Here is an 18,669-nt window from a genome sequence, read left to right on the forward strand (position 1 = left end):
AATTTACTTTCATGCAATTTTGGTGTAATATACTATACATATCAAAAAATTATTAGTGTGGTAAAAAAACCAAAATACTGTGGCTTGAATGTTGCATAGAAAAAATGTTTAAATGGTTTAAATAAAATCATGATTTTATAAACATATCAAAATTCTCTTAACAGATTTAAGCAGGGGAAAGGAAGCTTTAGTAAATGAAATTTAACACACGTCTACAACTGTGTGACTATTTACATGTGATGAATTAACAACTCTTTATAAGATAATTATTGAGCATCAAAAACGGAAAAATGAATGTTCATCACAAGAAAGAATCCGAGAATTTATAAATGTGAAAAATAACTTCAAGTAACTATGTACTTCAACTGGGGGTTCAGAGTGCAGCTCTGACAGCCACAAATACTGAGATCTATACCGGATGGACAGATGATTGTAACCGAGCAGGAAATGAAACTTATGGTTATGGAATGCCTTCCAGTCCAAGAAATCTCAGGTAAAACGAATCAACTTATTTGCATTAACAACTTTATATTTTCGTCTTTATATAAAGAACATGGATACTGAAAGAAAAGATTACAATATAAACAAATAAACATACGCGAAAATATTACAATTATGAGGTTAAGTTTCCATTAATCAAATAAACATACGCCAAAAGATTACAATTATTAAAATTGTCAGTGTAAGAAAAAAAATTTGACAGAAATTTAAAACAAAATACTTTTGAATATAAACAATTTCCAAATTATTAATTCTAAGAAAATAAACAATATTTTCAAATGTTTTATAAAATTTAAACATCTTTTAAGATAAAATAGTTTTAGTGTAAACTCACCCGCCCGTAGGGCGGGCCAACCCCTAGTTTTATATATATTTAATTATTTATACTTATCTCTAGTAAAAGAACATTGTCATTGTGAACTTGGGGTTCAAATAAAGTCTCTGTTTTTTTTTTGTAGAAATTTATTTTGCTTAGTTCATAGTAAGAAATCGGGTTAGTCATAGATTGTTAAGTTTTTGCCCCTTTTAGTTAGTGTTGATTTGTTTATGGGTTTGTTGAAAGAGTTTAGGATTTGGCTTATATTTTAGTTGTTCATGTATCACCGGTGTGTTTGAGTTTTCGATCCTTTTTGGATTTAATTTTCAGGGAAATCTATCTGTTCCGCCGGCTTCAATGTTTCAACCTTATATTTTTCTAATGTTATCAATGAAATTTAGATGGAAAAAACAACGTTCACACCCTTTATTTATAAATAAATAGAAAAACTATATTCAAAATAACATGTTTCACAATCATAGATCGGCTCGTTGGGGGTTGCACTAATAATGAATATACAATAGTAATATTTCAGAACTCTCTGAGCAGAGCAGCCAAAGGATACTAGTTCACACCTTGGTTTTACTCTCTATGCAAACTAATCCGTGGTACTACAATGTAATTTATTTTTGGTAATAGTAAGTTCCATATTTCTTATTACATTTTACTATTACCAAAAAGTCAATCATGCATGTTGTATTATCATAAGTACATGTACCATTCGGCCGCATTCGTTGTATGCTTCTGCCGTGCATACAGTATAACATTTTACTATATAATACGTACTTTTCTACAGTTTGACATCAAAGGTAAATTATAGTACAACTAAGCTCCATAATTGAGAGAGCTCATTTGACGTTACTCTTTTTGGTTAAGCCCAGTTTTCTTTCTTAATTAAGATAAACCTAAGGCGTTTGTTTTCATTTTTAACCTAATAGTGTGCTTTCATGAAGATGATGGGCCACTTTCTAATTTTGAAGTGCGAGTGTTGGAGACGCGCTAATTTGGAGCCGTGGATGACTCGGGTGAAAATGGAGTGGTCGAAGGAATCATGACCGTAGGTTAAATATCACGTGAAGACACGTGGGGGAGTGAGCATGTAGATACAAAATCATCTTTTGGACCGACTTGGGAAGCAACGAGGGAAACATCGAACATCATTCGGTGTACCATGAAAACAACACATATCATTGAGTTGGTTTTGTGACTCCCAATAAAACATATGGTGTCAATAACAAGACAGTTGCCTATTGTTGATTTCACATCTTACTACATTGTATAACCATCTAATCTTCTCAAGATTTTAGGGCTAGGCACTAGTTCATTGCCAAGCTTTGACCAAGCAATCATAAGGGGTACAAAAAGAAGAAGAAAAAAGAAAAATGTAATACATCTACTATAATTGAAACTAGTTCAGATTATACGTATTATACGTTTAGTAGTTAAACCCTTTTGCAAATTGAGCCACGTCTAGATTATTCGTCTTCTTTGTTAACCAAAATTTAAGCCGTAAGCCCAATTTTAAGGCTCTAGCATAAATATATACATATCATAAACATAATGTAATGGAATTTATTTAAGGGGCTCAATAATTATTGATTGGAACGGCAGAGACTTGCATGAACTGCGTTCATGGGAAGGTCTACGTCTTCAATTATTGACCCACCCACAAAAACATTTGTCGTCAACACGTCTGATTAATACTAATTACGACCCAAATGTGATAACATGTGTGTCATTCCGATCAGACTAGAACATTAGTTTTACGACTTCTTATGGACTAGGTAGATAGAATCATGAATGTAATATATATGGTTTAATATTCGCACATGAATTAACCGAATGAAAAAGAAGCCTTAATTAGTACTACATATTATCGAATTATTTATGTCATATTTAAATTAGCTTGTAAGTATAGTATAACAAAAGCAACAAATCTTTGAGATCATTTGAATAGTAGATGTATAGTACGTTAAATGTATGAATCAAATCAAATGTTATGTCAAATGGAAGTATATTGTCATAAACAAACAAATAAGAAGCACACTTTAATTAATAGAAAAATCAAACCAAACGATTATAATATGTTTCTAATATTGTCGTGCCATTATATAGAACGTGTGATCTATCAATTTGAATTGACCCGACCGTTAGTAGGCAAATTAACAAAGAAATGATCTAATTAATAGATTGTTTATTGTAATGCAAGTATTCAACTATGCAAGGTTCGTCATAATAGTAATAGTACAATAAACTACTAATAGTTATCTATTAATAAGTTTCATATCGTTGTTATTGATAAAGCCCCACCATATTCCATTTCTAATGGATAATTCATGCAACGAATTTATCTACGTGATTCCTTTTGGTTACGACTTGCACGTCACAACGTTTATTGTTGTGTCAACTATTCATGTAGATTTTAAAGTCATATATATATATTGTCATTTTGTCAATGTCAACAACATATACAAGTAACAATCATACGATTAACATTTTCAATCATTTTTTATAATTATATATTTTCAGTCATACTACTGCAAATATAATCATTTGTTCGTTAACACGTTACAATTCATGTTTGAGAAAAGAGTACTGTTATAAGCAAAAAAAAAGAAGAAAAAAGAGTACTGTTAAAAAGAAAAATAAATCCCAAATCTATACACTATAAAAATTTATCAAATCTCGGTCGAAACTTACCATGCAATTAAATATAATTCAAATAAATTTTAGCTATATGTAACTATTTTTTTTTGTTAATTAGGGATACAAAATCTATGAAAGAATTCTGACTAATTAATCTCCAAAAAGTACAATCCACAGATTACTTTTTTCTCGGATATTTAAAAAAGATTTAAAAAATGATTTATATCAGCATGACCACACATGTTTAATATCGTAGGGTTATTTCGAACTAGAGTCGTTTAACTCATCAGAATCCATCTACTACGTACTAAACCACATGTGTAGTTAAATGTAACTATTTTTGACAGTTATGTAACTGGTTTTACAGCTGATTAAATACTTTGTGACTTTGTCGTCTAATTCACATAGAATTTATAATCATAAAACCTTAATTATAATCTGAATTGCATTTGGCAAAAAAAAATCTGAATCGCATCATATTTAATTATTTATGAAAATACTAATATTTATTTTGATTATGTTTGTCATATAGTTGATATTATGTTTTATATATTTAGCTAATCTCTTTATGTGTTACTCCAATTTTATAAACATTATTAAACTTAAAAGTTAACATACATGTTTAAATTTTTAACCTAATTTTTAAAATAATTAACAAAAAGTTGAATAGAAAATTTGAATTTATTACTGTAAATGTATATTTTAAACTTTTTTCTGCTGATTTTACCTCAGTGAGCTATTTGATATCATAAATCTATGTTTTGATATTTTTTTTGTTAATTGTTATTTAATAAACTTTTCACAATAGTAACTATCGTATTAGTGAAATTAATCTACTCCTCTTTCTAGTTGTTTTCTACTTTTTTTTTGTCAAAGTTGTTTTCTACTTAATAAAGTGTTTTTCTACTATTCTTTGAAATATTTTACTATTTCAAGAATATTTTATCAAATTGTATTTACCCATTAATGTGCAGCAAGATGGAGAAAATATATCAGTTGGACTATATATACACTTAAAAAAATTATCAACAGTATAGCAGCGAAAAGGCACAGTGACGCCCATATCCTGATAGGGGAGGGACGTGACAATGAAACTCTGTTTCTATTTCTACCCCCAGAGACTAAACTTATGAAATTTTCTTATCAAAAACATTGTTCATCAGAGAGTCTCAAGACAGAAAGAAAGGATTGAAAAATATATAAAAAGAAAAAAATGAGACTTGTATTGTGATGTGGAGGTGGAGCCCACAAGCCTTGATCTCTCTTTTCATTTTAGGTCTCAATTCTTTGTTTGTTTAATTTCGAAATTTCACTTCTCCCAATCTCTCTCTGTCTCTTCTCTTCTTCCTTCTTTTGTAACAATTATAATATTTCAAGAGCGAACAGAAGAACCAAATCTCAAGACAGCGAGGGGAAAGAGTGAGACTTTGTGTTTTCTTTATGTGATTTGACAGTGCCCATGTTTCTGTTTATTGGATAAGAACCCCCTAAAGACTTAACCTTTTCCTACACATATTATCTTCTCTCTCGGTTGCTTCAAACACAAAACTGTAAGCCTCTCTTCTCTAAATCGATCAAAAATCTTAAAAAACCCCACGCTTGATAGATTTTTCCTCTTGTGGGTATTAGAAACCACTGCTTGTTCTCATCTTGGCTTTTGCTCAAAATTCGAATTTTTTTTTTTATCTTTTGAATATTCCATTAAGACATATCTCAGTTTTTGTCTCCCCTGTTTTTGTTTAAAGAAAATAAAATAAAAAGAGAGTCATTTTCAAAGTCTATCTGTAAATGGCGATGCATTCGACTACAACTCTATGAAAGCTTTTCTAGTGTTTTAATTCTTCTTCTTTATTCTCTCTCTTTCTCTCATTTGCATCCTCTCACTTTCAACTCCTTTCTCATTGATTGATACACTCTCTTAAAAGACTTCACACACGTCGTTTTAATTCGAGCTGGCTTCTTCTTCTTCTTCAGGTGGATTCTCTCATTCTTCATTCAAGTGGCTTCTGAAGTACCTGAGCTTTGGCTGAGTCTTGAACACAAAAAGCTCAAGAAGATCTTCAGGACGTCGAGCTATGTAAGTTCTCAGATCTAAATCCCTCTGTACGAATAAGAAAACTTTCATTTTCATTAAAAGTGATTATTTTATTTCCCTTTCTGCTTAGATCTGCAACGTCCTCAAAAATCAATTATTTTCCTTAATAAAAAGAATCATCATTTCTTCTTCTTCTTCTTATTATTATTGCTTTTGAGAAAGTGTTTTTATTTTGTGCAACTATTCACTCAAAAATAGAAAGTATATACTGTGGACGATTTTCATCACCGTTTAATGTTCAATTTCTTACCAAACTATAAGCTGTTAACTTTCCTTGTTCTGTCCAAATCTTGACTTTTTTGTTTCCTTTTTTTTAAAATCAGATTAGGTTCGATGGATTGATAGGGCAGCAGCATTGATGGGATTTGATAGACTATCAATAAAGGAAAAACAGTGGTTATTATTATGGATTCACGAGGTGACAGTTCCAGGTTCGGACATCATCAGTATCCGACAAAGCCCTCCAGGAACATGTCTTCATCATCCTCCGCAGCCTTCTTCTCAGCTAACCAATCTCCCTTCTTCTCCCCAAGATCTCCCAAACTCCCCCAAGAACACTCCGAATCAACTCGCTCCGATCCTCAACGCGACAGCTTCGATCCCCTCACCTCCAGCTCCGACCTCGCGTTTCAGAATCTCGAACCTTCGAGCAGCGTGATCCCAAGATTCCCCAGAGGAGGAGGGCATGACTCGTCTTCCTACACTCAGACATCTTCAGTCTCCGTCTCTTACAACAGGGTGAGATGCTGCGACGTGTTCTTAGGCCTCCACGGTAACAAACCTTCTCTCCTTCGGTTCGCTGATTGGTTAAGAGCCGAGTTAGAGTTCCAAGGGATGAGCTGTTTCATGTCGGACAGAGGAAAATGCAGAAGCTCGCGTAAACAGCGAATCATCGAGAAAGCCATGGACGGGGCCTCCTTCGGAGTCATCGTCCTCACCAGAAAGTCTTTCAAATCCCCTTACGCTATCGAGGAGCTAAGATTCTTCTCCGAGAAGAAGAACCTCGTCCCGGTCTTCTTCGATCTTTCACAAGGAGAGTGCCTCGTCCGCGACATAGTGGAGAAGAGAGGAGAGGTGTGGGAGAAGCACGGAGGCGAGGTTTGGGAGTGTTACGGAGGGATTGAAAGAGAGTGGAGAGAAGCTGTTCACGGACTATCACGCGTCGTTGATGATTGGAAGCTCGAAGCTCACGAAGGTAACTGGAGAGACTGTGTTTTCAGAGCGGTTACGTTGCTGGCGATGAGGTTAGGGAGGAGGAGTATCGTCGAGAGGTTGAGCAGATGGCGCGATAAAGCTGAAAAAGAAGAGTTTCCTTATCCGAGGAACGATGGTTTCGTCGGGAGGAGGAAGGAGTTATCTGAGCTAGAGTTCGTTTTATTCGGAGACGTTGGTAAAGACTCCGAGAGAGATTACTTCGAGCTCAAGACAAGGAGGAAGAATAAGAATAAGAAGAAGAAGAATGTGACGTTAGGGTGGAACAACAAGAAAGGGAAAGAGAAAGTCGTGTGGAAAGAGTCTGACAAAGAGATCGAGATCGAGTTAAGACGGAACAACACGAGAAGGAGGAAACGGTCGACCAAAATCGCTTACGGGAAAGGCGTGGCGTGCGTCTCGGGCGAGTCCGGGATCGGTAAAACCGAACTGCTTCTCGAGTTCGCTTACAGGCACCACCAGAGGTACAAGATGGTGCTTTGGATAGGCGGCGAGAGCCGGTACATCAGGCAGAACTATCTCAACCTCCACCACTACTTGGAGGTCGATGTCGGCGTCGAGAATTGTTCCGATAAGACGCGGATGAAGAGCTTTGAGGAGCAGGAAGACGCCGCGGTTTCGAGGATCAGGAAGGAGATGATGAGGAACATACCCTTCTTGGTTGTGATCGATAACTTGGAGAGCGAAAAAGACTGGTGGGACTCGAAGCTGGTGATGGATCTTCTTCCTAGGTTCGGGGGAGAGACGCATATTTTGATATCTACGCGTCTCTCCCGGGTTATGAACATGGAGCCGTTGAAGCTCTCTTACTTATCCGGCGCTGAAGCTATGGCCTTGATGCAAGGGAACAGCGTTAATAAAGACTATCCTGTCCCCGAAATGGACGCTTTGAGAGCTATTGAGGAGAAGCTTGGGAGGTTAACGTTGGGATTAGCTGTCGTGGGAGCGATTTTGTCGGAGCTTCCTATCAACCCTAGCAGGCTTTTGGATACTATAAACAGAATGCCGTTGAGAGAGATGTCTAGTGGTCGGGATGGGAGCTTGTTGAGAAGAAGTGTGTTTCTGTTGCAGCTGTTTGAAGTGTGTTTTTCGATCTTTGATCACGCGGATGGACCGAGGAGTTTGGCTACTAGGATGGTCGTTGCGGGCGGGTGGTTAGCTCCAGGGGCTGTACCAGCTTCTTTGTTAGCTTTGGCTGCTTATAAACTCCCTGAGAAACATAAGGGTCCGAAGCGGCTGTGGAGGAGACTGCGACGGGCTATAACTTGTGGTTTCGCGTCTTCTAAGTCCAAACGATCAGGAGCTGAAGCTGCTTCTATGTTGCTTAGGTTCAACATTGCTAGAACCAGCAGTGTCAAGTTAGGGTTTATACAGATACACGAGCTGGTGAAGCTCTACGCGAGGAATCGAGTAGTGGTGAATGAGAATGCTCCGGCTATGGTTCGAGCCGTGATAAGCCGCGGCTCGACGGTTGAAACAGCAGAGCAGATGTGGGGGGTTTGCTTCTTGCTGTTCGGTTTCGGCAACGAAGCTCCAACCATTCAGCTGAAGATAACGGAGCTGCTGTTTCTTGTGAAGCAAGTAATCTTGCCTCTAGCGATTAGAACTTTCATAACGTTTTCTCGTTGCAGCGCTGCGGTTGAGCTGCTTAGAGTCTGCACTAACGCACTCGAAGCGGCTGACCAAACGCTGGTGACGCCGGTGGAGAAGTGGCTGGATAAGTCTCTTTGTTGGAGACCGGTTCAGACAAGCGCGCAGTTAAACCCTGTTCTGTGGGAAGAGCTTGCTCTGACTCGTGCCACTGTGTTAGAGACTAGAGCTAAGCTGATGTTACGTGGGGGGCAGTTCGGTGTGGCTGATGATCTGATTAGAAAAGCCATCTTTATAAGAACTTCGATCTCAGGAGAGGATCATCCTGCGACTGTGTCGGCTCGAGAGACGTTGAGTAAGTTAACTAGACTCTTATCCAATGTTCATCAGATTCAGAACAGTTCGCCGTGATAGATAGAGGTTTCTTAGGGCTGTCCCTTGTTGTAAAAGTTATAAAAGGTTAGAGTTTCTTGTTTTTGTCATAATTATCATTATTTTTTTTAGCTATAAGAGTTAGATTTATACAGAGGCTTTAGTAATAAAGAAAACTATTATTATGTAAGAAAAAATTGTCAGAGAATTCTTTTTACACAGTAAAAATCTCTGTATTTGCTATTCTCAAACTGATTTAGAAACAAATCAAGAATTTTTCAAAGTATATTAAACAATCAAAATGTAATTTCTGTCTACATGCTAATGTCTTCTTCTGTATCTTTTGTCTGATGTGAATAATCCAAAGATTGGTAAGAAGATAAAAAAAACAATCAAAAGGAAACTTCATAAATGATGAATGAAATAGAGCAAACAATGTTTCACCATATACCACCACACTATCACCTAATGCCACCTAATCAAATCTTCTGTACCTTTCTTTGTCTTGATTATGACTCAGTGAGTACCAATTCCTGCTCAAAGAACAAAAGAAAGAGACACTGTTGTCAAAGTGACTCGTAAAAGAAAACATGTGGTAAATGGAGTTTTTGAACTGACACAAACCTTGTCACAGACTGGACAAGCCTCGCTTCTTTCCATCCATTCAAGGATGCACGCGAGATGAAAATCGTGGCCACATTTAGTGAGCAACTTCGGGTTGTCAAAATCATATTCTGCAAGACAGAACACAAAATGAAGAATATGAAGACATTTAACTAAAGCTATCTTTGGTTATGCAACTTTGAATGATAAAAACAAAACATACCTTCTAAGCAAATTGGACACTCGTCGATGGTTTCTCTATTCTTTTTCTTTAGATCAATATCAGTAAAATCATCAGCACGCCATGTTTCCTTTTCTGAAACCTTTTCCGGAACACTGTTTGTTGTGATTACACGAGACCCTTCGCTCGAGTTGGTCTGAGTTGTTGGGAGTTTCGATGGAGTTTGAAGATTTCTAGGCGCAACTGATACAGGAAGAGGCGGCTGAAGAGAAGTGTATAGATTAGAGGCCAAATTTCTATCTACTTCTCCTGTAGGTACAACAGAGGAAGGAGGGGCACGAGATAGAGGAACATGCTCATCTATAGTTCTTGAGCTCTGCACAAAAACAACAATAAAAACATCAACAAGAGAGTAAAACCAAAACAAGATTTTCAGAATCATTTAGAAGAGAGTTTTACTTCGGGTAGAATCGGGAAACAACAGCAGCAGCAACCCATTCTTTGGATGGTTATACCAAGTTTTCGACTATTCGAATATCAGTGAGTTCCTAAGACCTGAAAGTACCAGAACAAATATATTAAAACGAGCTCTATGATCATGACTTTGTAACTGAGAAACCACATTTAAACACTTCAATGTAACGTATAGCTTTGCACTAACGATGAGATAATAGCTAGCCATGAGATTCAAAAACAATACAATTGTACATACACTCTTGTGTAATCAAATTTCAAAACTATATAGATATCAATAGTATTAGTCATGGAAAGTAATATGATCCTTAGAACATCTTAAGCTTACAGATAAAAGAAAATTAAGCATGATAGTTTAGTAAACCCTCAATTAGGTTTACTATACCAGAGAGACTAACTACCAAAAATCAATTACAAAACCCTAATTGACTAAGAAAAAAAGAAAGAAAAACAGAGAGATAAAAACAAGAGACAGTAGAACAAGAAACTAAACCAAGTGGGTTGAAACAGAACAACAACAAAAAAACCTTCTACCTCAAAACTACCAAAATAAAAAATAAAAAGAGAACAAACAGAGTTCGTGATCATACAAAACAAAATATAGGTACTTCTTTTGGAAAGGGGAATACGAAGTAAGAAGACTAAATTACCAGAAACACAGCAAAAAAGCTTCGATCTTTACCTTAAAGGTCCTTACTTTTGATAGGATCCTCCTGCCTGGGAAGCTCTTGAGGCTTTGTGTTGAACAAGAAAAAATAGGGAGAATTTTCAGAAAAAGCTCGAAAGAAGAAGAAGAAGAAACACTGGGCTGCCAAGGCAGGCGACTTTATCAAAGAGATGAAAATCAAAACCACGTTAATTTTTAATGGTTATTTTTGGTTGTTAATCAAACTTTTTGTATTTATATTCATAAAAAATCACAAACCATATCGTACAAGGAAACTCGTCTTTTTTTTTACTTCTTTGACAAAAAACATGAAAAAGCCTCCGGATTTATGAGACATTTTATTGCCTATTCACGCTCCTAGTTTATTCTTAATATTAATTAGTGTTACTTAAATCAATTGAAAAAAATTAGATTAATAAATCAGCAAATATTTTAACACATTAAAAATGTTGGATATGAAATCACTAGATTTAAAACATTATCTATAGAGAAATTAATATAATATCTTGGTGGGGCCAGTAAATATTTTATTCAATTAGTAAAAAAATCTTTTGATATAAAATGAAAGAAAATATAAAATCCCAACTGTACGCTAGTATAAGAATTAGTAACCTAATTATTGATACCGAAGAAATAATACATGAAACCGAGCTGTCGATAATCTAGATATTACGTTCATATATTTAAAGATTTAATGTAAAGTTTATCAAAACAAATTACAAAATAAGATAAAAACAATTTGGTCAATATCTTATCGTGAGTATAAAACAATCCTAACCACTATATAGCAAACACGCTCGGTTACGGAAGCTGCTTATTCTTTTAATACAAAGCGCCTGACTAAACCCTTATATTCGGTGGCATTACTTCCATGTCACGCTACTACACTGTCCTCATGTTTACGGATTCAATTTTATTTGGTTTTTGTATTAGATTTTGCTAATATGAGCCTTGTATTTGACCTTATGTAGGTCTCTGAATCTTCTTCACTCATCATATCAACAATATCAGGAAGCTTATAGCCGTATGTTACATAAGAACAATGATTCATACTAACTCAACGTCGGCATAACGAGCACATTGTCTATATGCATCCATCTGTGCATATATGTTGTGAAGAAAATACCGAATTTTCAAACATTACAAGTAGTTTACGTGTAGGAATGTCTTTCGTTTCCACTTGGTGAACTTTTTGATTACATGTCGGTCACAAAAAAATACTAAAGAAACAATTACAGTGAATCTTTTTATTACACTATCAGACACTTTTAACTCCTGAGGTAGTTTTTCACACTGATCGATACATATTGAGCATACAAATTTCCAACATATCCTTTCTCTTCCTTTATTTATTTACTGTTTATTCAATTTAGTTCTATCCTAACTAAAAAAGTCAAAACACGTTGGTAGATTGGGAAATACAATTTTATCTTTCTTCTTCATTATCTTTCTTCTTCATCTTCTTTCTTCAAAACTCTATTTTTTTTCTAAATCAAAATCTTTTTCTCCAAAATCATTTGTCCAGAGAGCTTATCTTAAATCATTTATCTATGTTGTTTAATCTATAATTTAAGATACATCAAGCTATTGGATCGATGACAACAAAAACATAGATGACGGTGAAGACGTAGATGATGGCAAAGCTCAGTGATGAAGACAGCAGCTATATCGTAGATGACGGTGTAGACGTAGATGAGGGCAAAGCACGGTGAATATGTAGATGAAAGCGCGGTGACATTGACAGAAGCTGTATCAATGACTGTAGAGATGTAGATGATGGCGAAGACATACCACAGTGGAGACATGCGACATCGACCATAGACAACAACGGAGACGTAGACAAAATTAACAGCAAAGACATACACGACAGAGTGCTGAGACTAAAGAAAACCAAAGAAAACTGGAAATAACAAAAATAACGCAAAAGGTTTGGTTTTCAGAAGGTTTTGGTAATGATGGCCATATGCTCATATGTATTTGAAATGTGAGAGGTTCTGATGAAAAAAAGGTTGGAGTTTGCAAAGTATGTGAGTTAACAGATGAGAAAAATTTGTAAAGTATGTGAGTGATGTATGGGAATCGTTTATAGAGTGGAGTGCTTACAACTGATTCTGATTTCTTAAGCTCACCTCAGTCAAAATACCAATCAAGTGTTCAAGATTATATGTATGGGCAATACAACATTTGATATTTTTTATACATGGCTTTCATAATAAAAAAAACCATAAGAATATTACTTAGTAGCAAGGCATTCCCACCAAATATCGTTCATATGGACAACTGAGACGTCCACATGGACAATTTACACAAGGCGTACACATGGACAACTTATAGGAGGCGTACACATGGATAATCTTACCTCGCCAAGCTGCCGTCAACTTAGTTCCAATCTCTCCGGATTTACATCATCTAGCTTCAACTGTGGCTGAGACGGAGATTGAGCAGGAGGTGGAGATACATCGGATTTCTTAGCCACTTTTCCTTTGCCTTCATTTGTACTTATGGTTACAACTCGTTTTTATGATCTTTCTCTTGTGGTTATTCTTGTGGAGGTTGAAGGTAGAGGTGGAGAAGAATAAGTTAGAGTCAACGAATCAAGACTTTGCAGAAAAACCCCACCATCAAAACCATTTTATCGACACAGAGAGAGAGAGGAAGAAGGTGATGAAAAAGAAAAAAAAACAATTTTATTAATAAAAAAGGTATGGCTGTAAATAAAAGAAAGAAAAAGATATTGTGCCTTTGAAATATTTTAAACTAATTAAATCTTTTTTCACACACCACAAAAGGTGAATGTCGTTAGGGGTTAGTGCTGTCATTTTACTTCCACAAACTACCTCAGTAGTTGAATGTGTCTGATTGTGTAATAAAAAGATAGAAAGTGTCTATTTATGTTAATAACTCAATACTAAATAACATTTTGCTTATCAGTTATCAGTATAAGAAGTCACCATCACAGAAGTAAATCAAATCAACAAGAAAATTCGCGTACATACCCCTAAATCCAACCTATATTAGCGAACTATCTCTTCTTTCTTAAACTCATTTTCATTCCAACTGGGGCCTATTGAATGTTGAAGCCAGCTACAAACGCGTAACCGTAAATTAGAGATTGTAGAACCGGTTCGCAACTCCGGACAAATATCGTTGAACCGGGTCATATTCATGTAAATTTCCAAGATTAAATAAAATACTTAGTTCAACACATGAGCTCCATATAGAGAGAGAACTCACGTTCACACCGGAAATTCATATAGTCGCCAGCCCTGAGACGACGAATCGGACTCGGAGTGCTGCCAACCTCCGACGGTCAAAATCTCACGTCAACGAATTCACCAAAAGATTTTGACTGATTTTAATTAAATTCTAGACCGACCCAAACCGGTGGTTTGAACATTGAACCGGGTCGAATATTACGATTTGGACCGGGTCTTTTTAAAGTCAACGTTCGATAGCAGAATTTGGTGTGATACTTTCCATATTTGTGTTGTTTTACTTCCTTTAAAATAAATGTAAATTTGCAAATTTTGCTAGCAGAATTATTTAATTATGGCACATTACCTATTTAGCAACTAGTACTACGGCAACAAAGGAAAGAAAATAAAACAAAATCCGTGAATGTGAATATTTAGCAAAGATTTAATTCGTTTCACGAAAAAAGAACAAGTCAGTCGACTGTCGACCTAAATAAATCCTCATAAGTTGTCCAACTTTGGCAGCCACACCTTTAACATTAACATTGGCTCTACGCTTGCAACGGCGTCTACTTGTAGAGACGAGCTGTTAAATTTCAAGGCTAGTCCTCCAGAGCTCTTTAAGGAGAAACAACCCGGTATAATAATGTAGACCTTATGGTCACGCAATAAATCAATCGATCCTAAGATTATATGGTAGCAGAGATAGCTAGATCAAAATTTAGCGCGTGAGAGTCTCTTTTCAAAGAGAGTTTCTTTCTCCTTAAACACCAAGAAAGATGAGTGACCGAAATCCTCCATCGAAGAATCCAAGCCGAAAGAGAGTTAGTTACTTTCCCCATATTATCTGCATCCGTCGGACGTTCCGGGAACAACAATCTCTTCTGTACAACTCAGTGAACTCACATGGGAACAGCTAATTCCCTCTTTTTACACTCTCTTTTTGCACTATAAATAGTTTCCCATATACATTATGTCCTAATTAACTCAAAAATTAGACCTCATGTGAACGTATATGACGAGCTTCACTATCCACGAATAGATTGTTACTCTATTTTTAAGCGTAAGTGTCGCATGTTAATAAAAACCACAGTTTGGCCGACTGGTCTTAGATTCTGGTCCGAAATGTCTTTTTTTTTTCTTTTTTAAATAGATCGTGACACTTGAAACATTCTCGCTTCTTCACTCTTCCAGTGAGTCAGTTGCGCCAATTTATATTCCAAATCCAATTGGCGAGATGGATATATGTGTGTTTTACTTCTCCGTCCACTGAGAATATATGTAACCAAGTTTCAAACTGAGTTTTAAACATTTAAAATGTGGAGAATTCACATCCACTGAAAAGTGTAAATAGCAGATCTATAATTTTTATTATCATATAGTGCCCTTTCTAAAGAAAATCTCATTGCGTAAAGAAATAACCAAAGACTTTTATTATATTAGTTTTCTATTATTATATTAATTTTCCTTTATATGTAACAGATTGTTAAAAAAAAAACAAATTGGTTTGATATTAACACTCATGTCCGATATATGCATGGATAATTATACATATCCTTTATTGATGGTCTTAATAAATATTTTTCCCGGACCATAGTTTCACATTAGTTTTGATCAAGTTTGTGTTTGAAAAGTATAATACCGCTAAAGAATATAATTAGATACAGTATTTAACATATTATTCTCAAAACTTCAGTAGGAAACTTGCCTCAATATAAATGTATGAAAAGGTATATTACCGTGTGTATGAACAGTGCCATGCGAAGAGTAGGCAAATTTTAAAAATAAACTTATTACAATTATCATGAAAACAATTTTGCAATATGATATATCGCTTTTACCAAATACACAAATCTAATAAAAAAAATAAGTTTATGCTATATTATGTCATATAGGAAAAAATACATGAATTCAGAAGGTTAGTTAGTCTACTATGTGAAAATGGTTTTTAAAAAATAAATCTAAACCATTAGATTATAAATTATTTTAAATTTTGGGGCCTTAAAAAAGCTCATATTAATCGAGGCCTAAAGCGAATGTCTTTTTCAATATACTGCAGGCACACCTCTGTGTATGAACTATACATTTAAATGTTATCATATATAAATTTTGAACAGAAAGTGAAAATGATTTAATTTCAGTTGCAAGAATTGAACTAGAAAAACAAATAACCATCTTTTTGGTCTTAGGAGACATTAAAGAAAATATTGGAGCAAAGTCTTTACAAATAGCCAAAATAAAATATGAGAATATAAATTTTTGGGGAAAAAAGGAAAGATAAGAAGGTAACCAAGGATAATATAAGTGCTACAAAATCGAAAACGGGTATGTAACAGTGTACGGAGGGGCGTATCGAACACTTTAGCCTGGGGTTCAAAAGGAAAGAGTTTAAGGAAAGTGTACGGAGGGGCGTCTCAAACTATTTTATATTTTTAAAATAATCAGTTGAAGTCTTCTTGTTTTTTTGGTTTTAGTATTAAGGTTGATGTCTTCTTGGCGAGCACACTGTTCAAAATAACAAAACAAAAAGATTATTAGATTGTATTTTACCAAAATAAATAATTTTGTTAAAATTGAACAACGATCTTAGTTACTACTCCTTTTTTTGGAACTCTAAAAAAATTATCTTTAATGTCCCGAGAGGAAAAATATGGTGGTGTTAATCGATAAAACGTTACGACCGTAGCCAAAAAACTGGTTATTAGACAAAACCGAATCCTTAATCCAAAGAAAATAAAAGAAGCACAATGGTTTATTGTTATACCATTTTACATGTGAAGCTGATTTGAAGGGATAATTTTGCAAGCTGGTTATTAACAACAAATATATATATATCCCCTATATATTATTTGAGAAGCATTGCAACATTTTTTTGTAGCCACGTGTCATCACTAGAATGATTCTTAGAATCCTTAGAGAAATATGTTGGTTCATCTAAATATATAATAAGCTTTTTATTAAACCACAATAAATACATTATTAATGTGCTTCATTATTTCCTTAAATAAAATTACGGAATTGCCTAATGTGGCTAAAGTATATATAACAATTAATGATTTTGAATAATAAAGATTTGATAAAAATAAGTGTGTATTATAATTATATTTGTTTCATTTTAAACTATTAAAATAAATTAAACAATCATAGTAACCATATAATAAAAATTATTAAAATTATTTATATATTATATTTTGAATTTTTAAAAACGAGTATAAATTACTAAAACTGTTAAAAGTTTCACATTCAAATTTTGTGATCTATGATTTAAAACATTTGTTATGACATGATACAAATAATTAAAAAATAATATAAGTTGAAAGTCTCATTTAATAAGTATCAAAAATAAAAGATATATAAATATATGTATCATTTTAAATTAAACTATATGCCATATAAAAATACATAAATATCTTAATTTTGAAATTTACTTTGAACATTTTTTTGATAAAAAATTTGAAAAATATTGACAACTTAATTTTTTAAAATATTATACATTATTTAAACCATTAATCCCACAGTAAAAATTTTGTTATCACTAATTAGACTTTTTGCTATAACAGATACAAATGATAAAAAAAACTATGAGCAAAAAGCATCATCTAATAAATATTAATATTAAAATTTACCACATATATGTTACTATCATTTAAATTTAATTATATATCATATCAAATAAAAAAAATATTTTTCTGATTTATAAAATTTATTTATATGTTCGCACCAATTTAATTATATAAGTAGTATATAATGACTTTTTAATTATTCAATATATATTTATTATTTCATAATATGTTATAAACATATAATATATAAAATAATTTATATATATAATGTTCATCACGCGCAAGACGCGGGTCTTAACCTAGTAAGTATATATGAAGGAATATTTATTTTGTCTATCTCAGTACGACTTGAAGTCAACATTATATTTCTTCTAGTCCTTGACATATGTTTTTATTTTAATACGCTTATTTCTAAAAGTCTTAGAAAACAATTTAGAATTAGAATGTGAAAATGAATACGTTGAAAAGCTGCATGTGATTACCTCTTTTTTTTTTTTTTTCCGTCAAATATATTATTATTCCAACATAAAATACAAGAGTTCATACATAATACACCGGCGACAAAACGAGATAGTCCCAGAACCGAAAACCCATAAGAAGCGGCAACTTGAGTCCACATCGGGACAACTAAAGCCCACACCGGGACAACTTACTGAAACAAAGCTTAAAAATAATCCAAAACTCATATAAACTACCACATAAGAATTTTAAACAACAATTTCACAGACTTTCGAACCGAGTAAAGACCAATGATCGGGGAAATATCGTTGCTGCCCATAGCACGCCATACGATAACCTCCACTTCTAACACCCACACCACACGACTATCGCATGTGATTACCTCTATACCTTTTGATTTTCGTTTATTGCCTGCTGACGTTGGAATGATCAGAGACCACATTAGAGAATTTTAGTTTTTAGCAGTTTAGGGGTTGAATAAAATTATACAAGACAAGTAGATGTTGACAGGGAATCTTTATTAATGTTACGACACAAATTAAATTAATTTCTTTACTGCAGTAAAACAACGGTTTTTTTTGGTTAAACAAGTTCTTATCAGATTATAGTGATACTTACCAAACTTTGTAATTTTTGTAATCAAAATATTCTTTTCTTTTTATAAATATATATACTTGATTTGAAAAAATAAGCAAAAACTGTTTGAGAAACATTATTCAATAAATTGTCGTATGTAAATTATCTTTTTATCCTTATTAAAATTCAGAAATAGAAGACTGTAGCTATATACGTTGTC

The 18,669-nt window shown here is 34.0% G+C and overlaps 2 protein-coding genes across 5 annotated transcripts; one reads left to right on the forward strand and one right to left on the reverse strand.

Annotated features, from left to right (window-relative positions):
* The first annotated feature begins 1,031 nt into the window (after positions 1–1,031).
* Positions 1,032–8,949, forward strand: LOC103861032. Of its 2 annotated transcripts, XM_009138745.3 has the most exons (3): positions 1,032–5,013; positions 5,438–5,540; positions 5,882–8,949. In XM_009138745.3, the coding sequence occupies exon 3, from the start codon at positions 5,964–5,966 to the stop codon at positions 8,769–8,771; it is 2,808 nt and encodes a 935-aa protein (XP_009136993.1). In that variant the 5' UTR covers positions 1,032–5,013; positions 5,438–5,540; positions 5,882–5,963; the 3' UTR covers positions 8,772–8,949. The 2 variants fall into 2 exon arrangements, with proteins under 2 accessions (XP_009136993.1, XP_018515442.1); XM_018659926.2 differs by lacking the exon at positions 1,032–5,013 and having other exon boundaries at positions 5,024–5,540.
* Positions 8,950–8,997: 48 nt separating this feature from the next.
* Positions 8,998–16,817, reverse strand: LOC103861042 (E3 ubiquitin-protein ligase AIRP1). 3 transcript variants are annotated; one of them, XM_009138761.3, is made up of 5 exons: positions 10,688–16,817; positions 9,976–10,071; positions 9,559–9,892; positions 9,357–9,466; positions 8,998–9,265 (listed from the first exon to the last, which is right to left on the reverse strand). In XM_009138761.3, the coding sequence occupies exons 2-5, from the start codon at positions 10,012–10,014 to the stop codon at positions 9,242–9,244; spliced, it is 507 nt and encodes a 168-aa protein (XP_009137009.1). In that variant the 5' UTR covers positions 10,015–10,071; positions 10,688–16,817; the 3' UTR covers positions 8,998–9,241. The 3 variants fall into 3 exon arrangements, with proteins under 3 accessions (XP_009137009.1, XP_033144617.1, XP_009137005.1); XM_033288726.1 differs by having other exon boundaries at positions 10,641–16,817; XM_009138757.3 differs by having other exon boundaries at positions 10,673–16,816.
* Positions 16,818–18,669: the final 1,852 nt, after the last annotated feature.

This window comes from Brassica rapa, chromosome A01 (assembly GCF_000309985.2).
Source record: "Brassica rapa cultivar Chiifu-401-42 chromosome A01, CAAS_Brap_v3.01, whole genome shotgun sequence".
NCBI classification, from domain to species: Eukaryota; Viridiplantae; Streptophyta; class Magnoliopsida; order Brassicales; family Brassicaceae; genus Brassica; species Brassica rapa.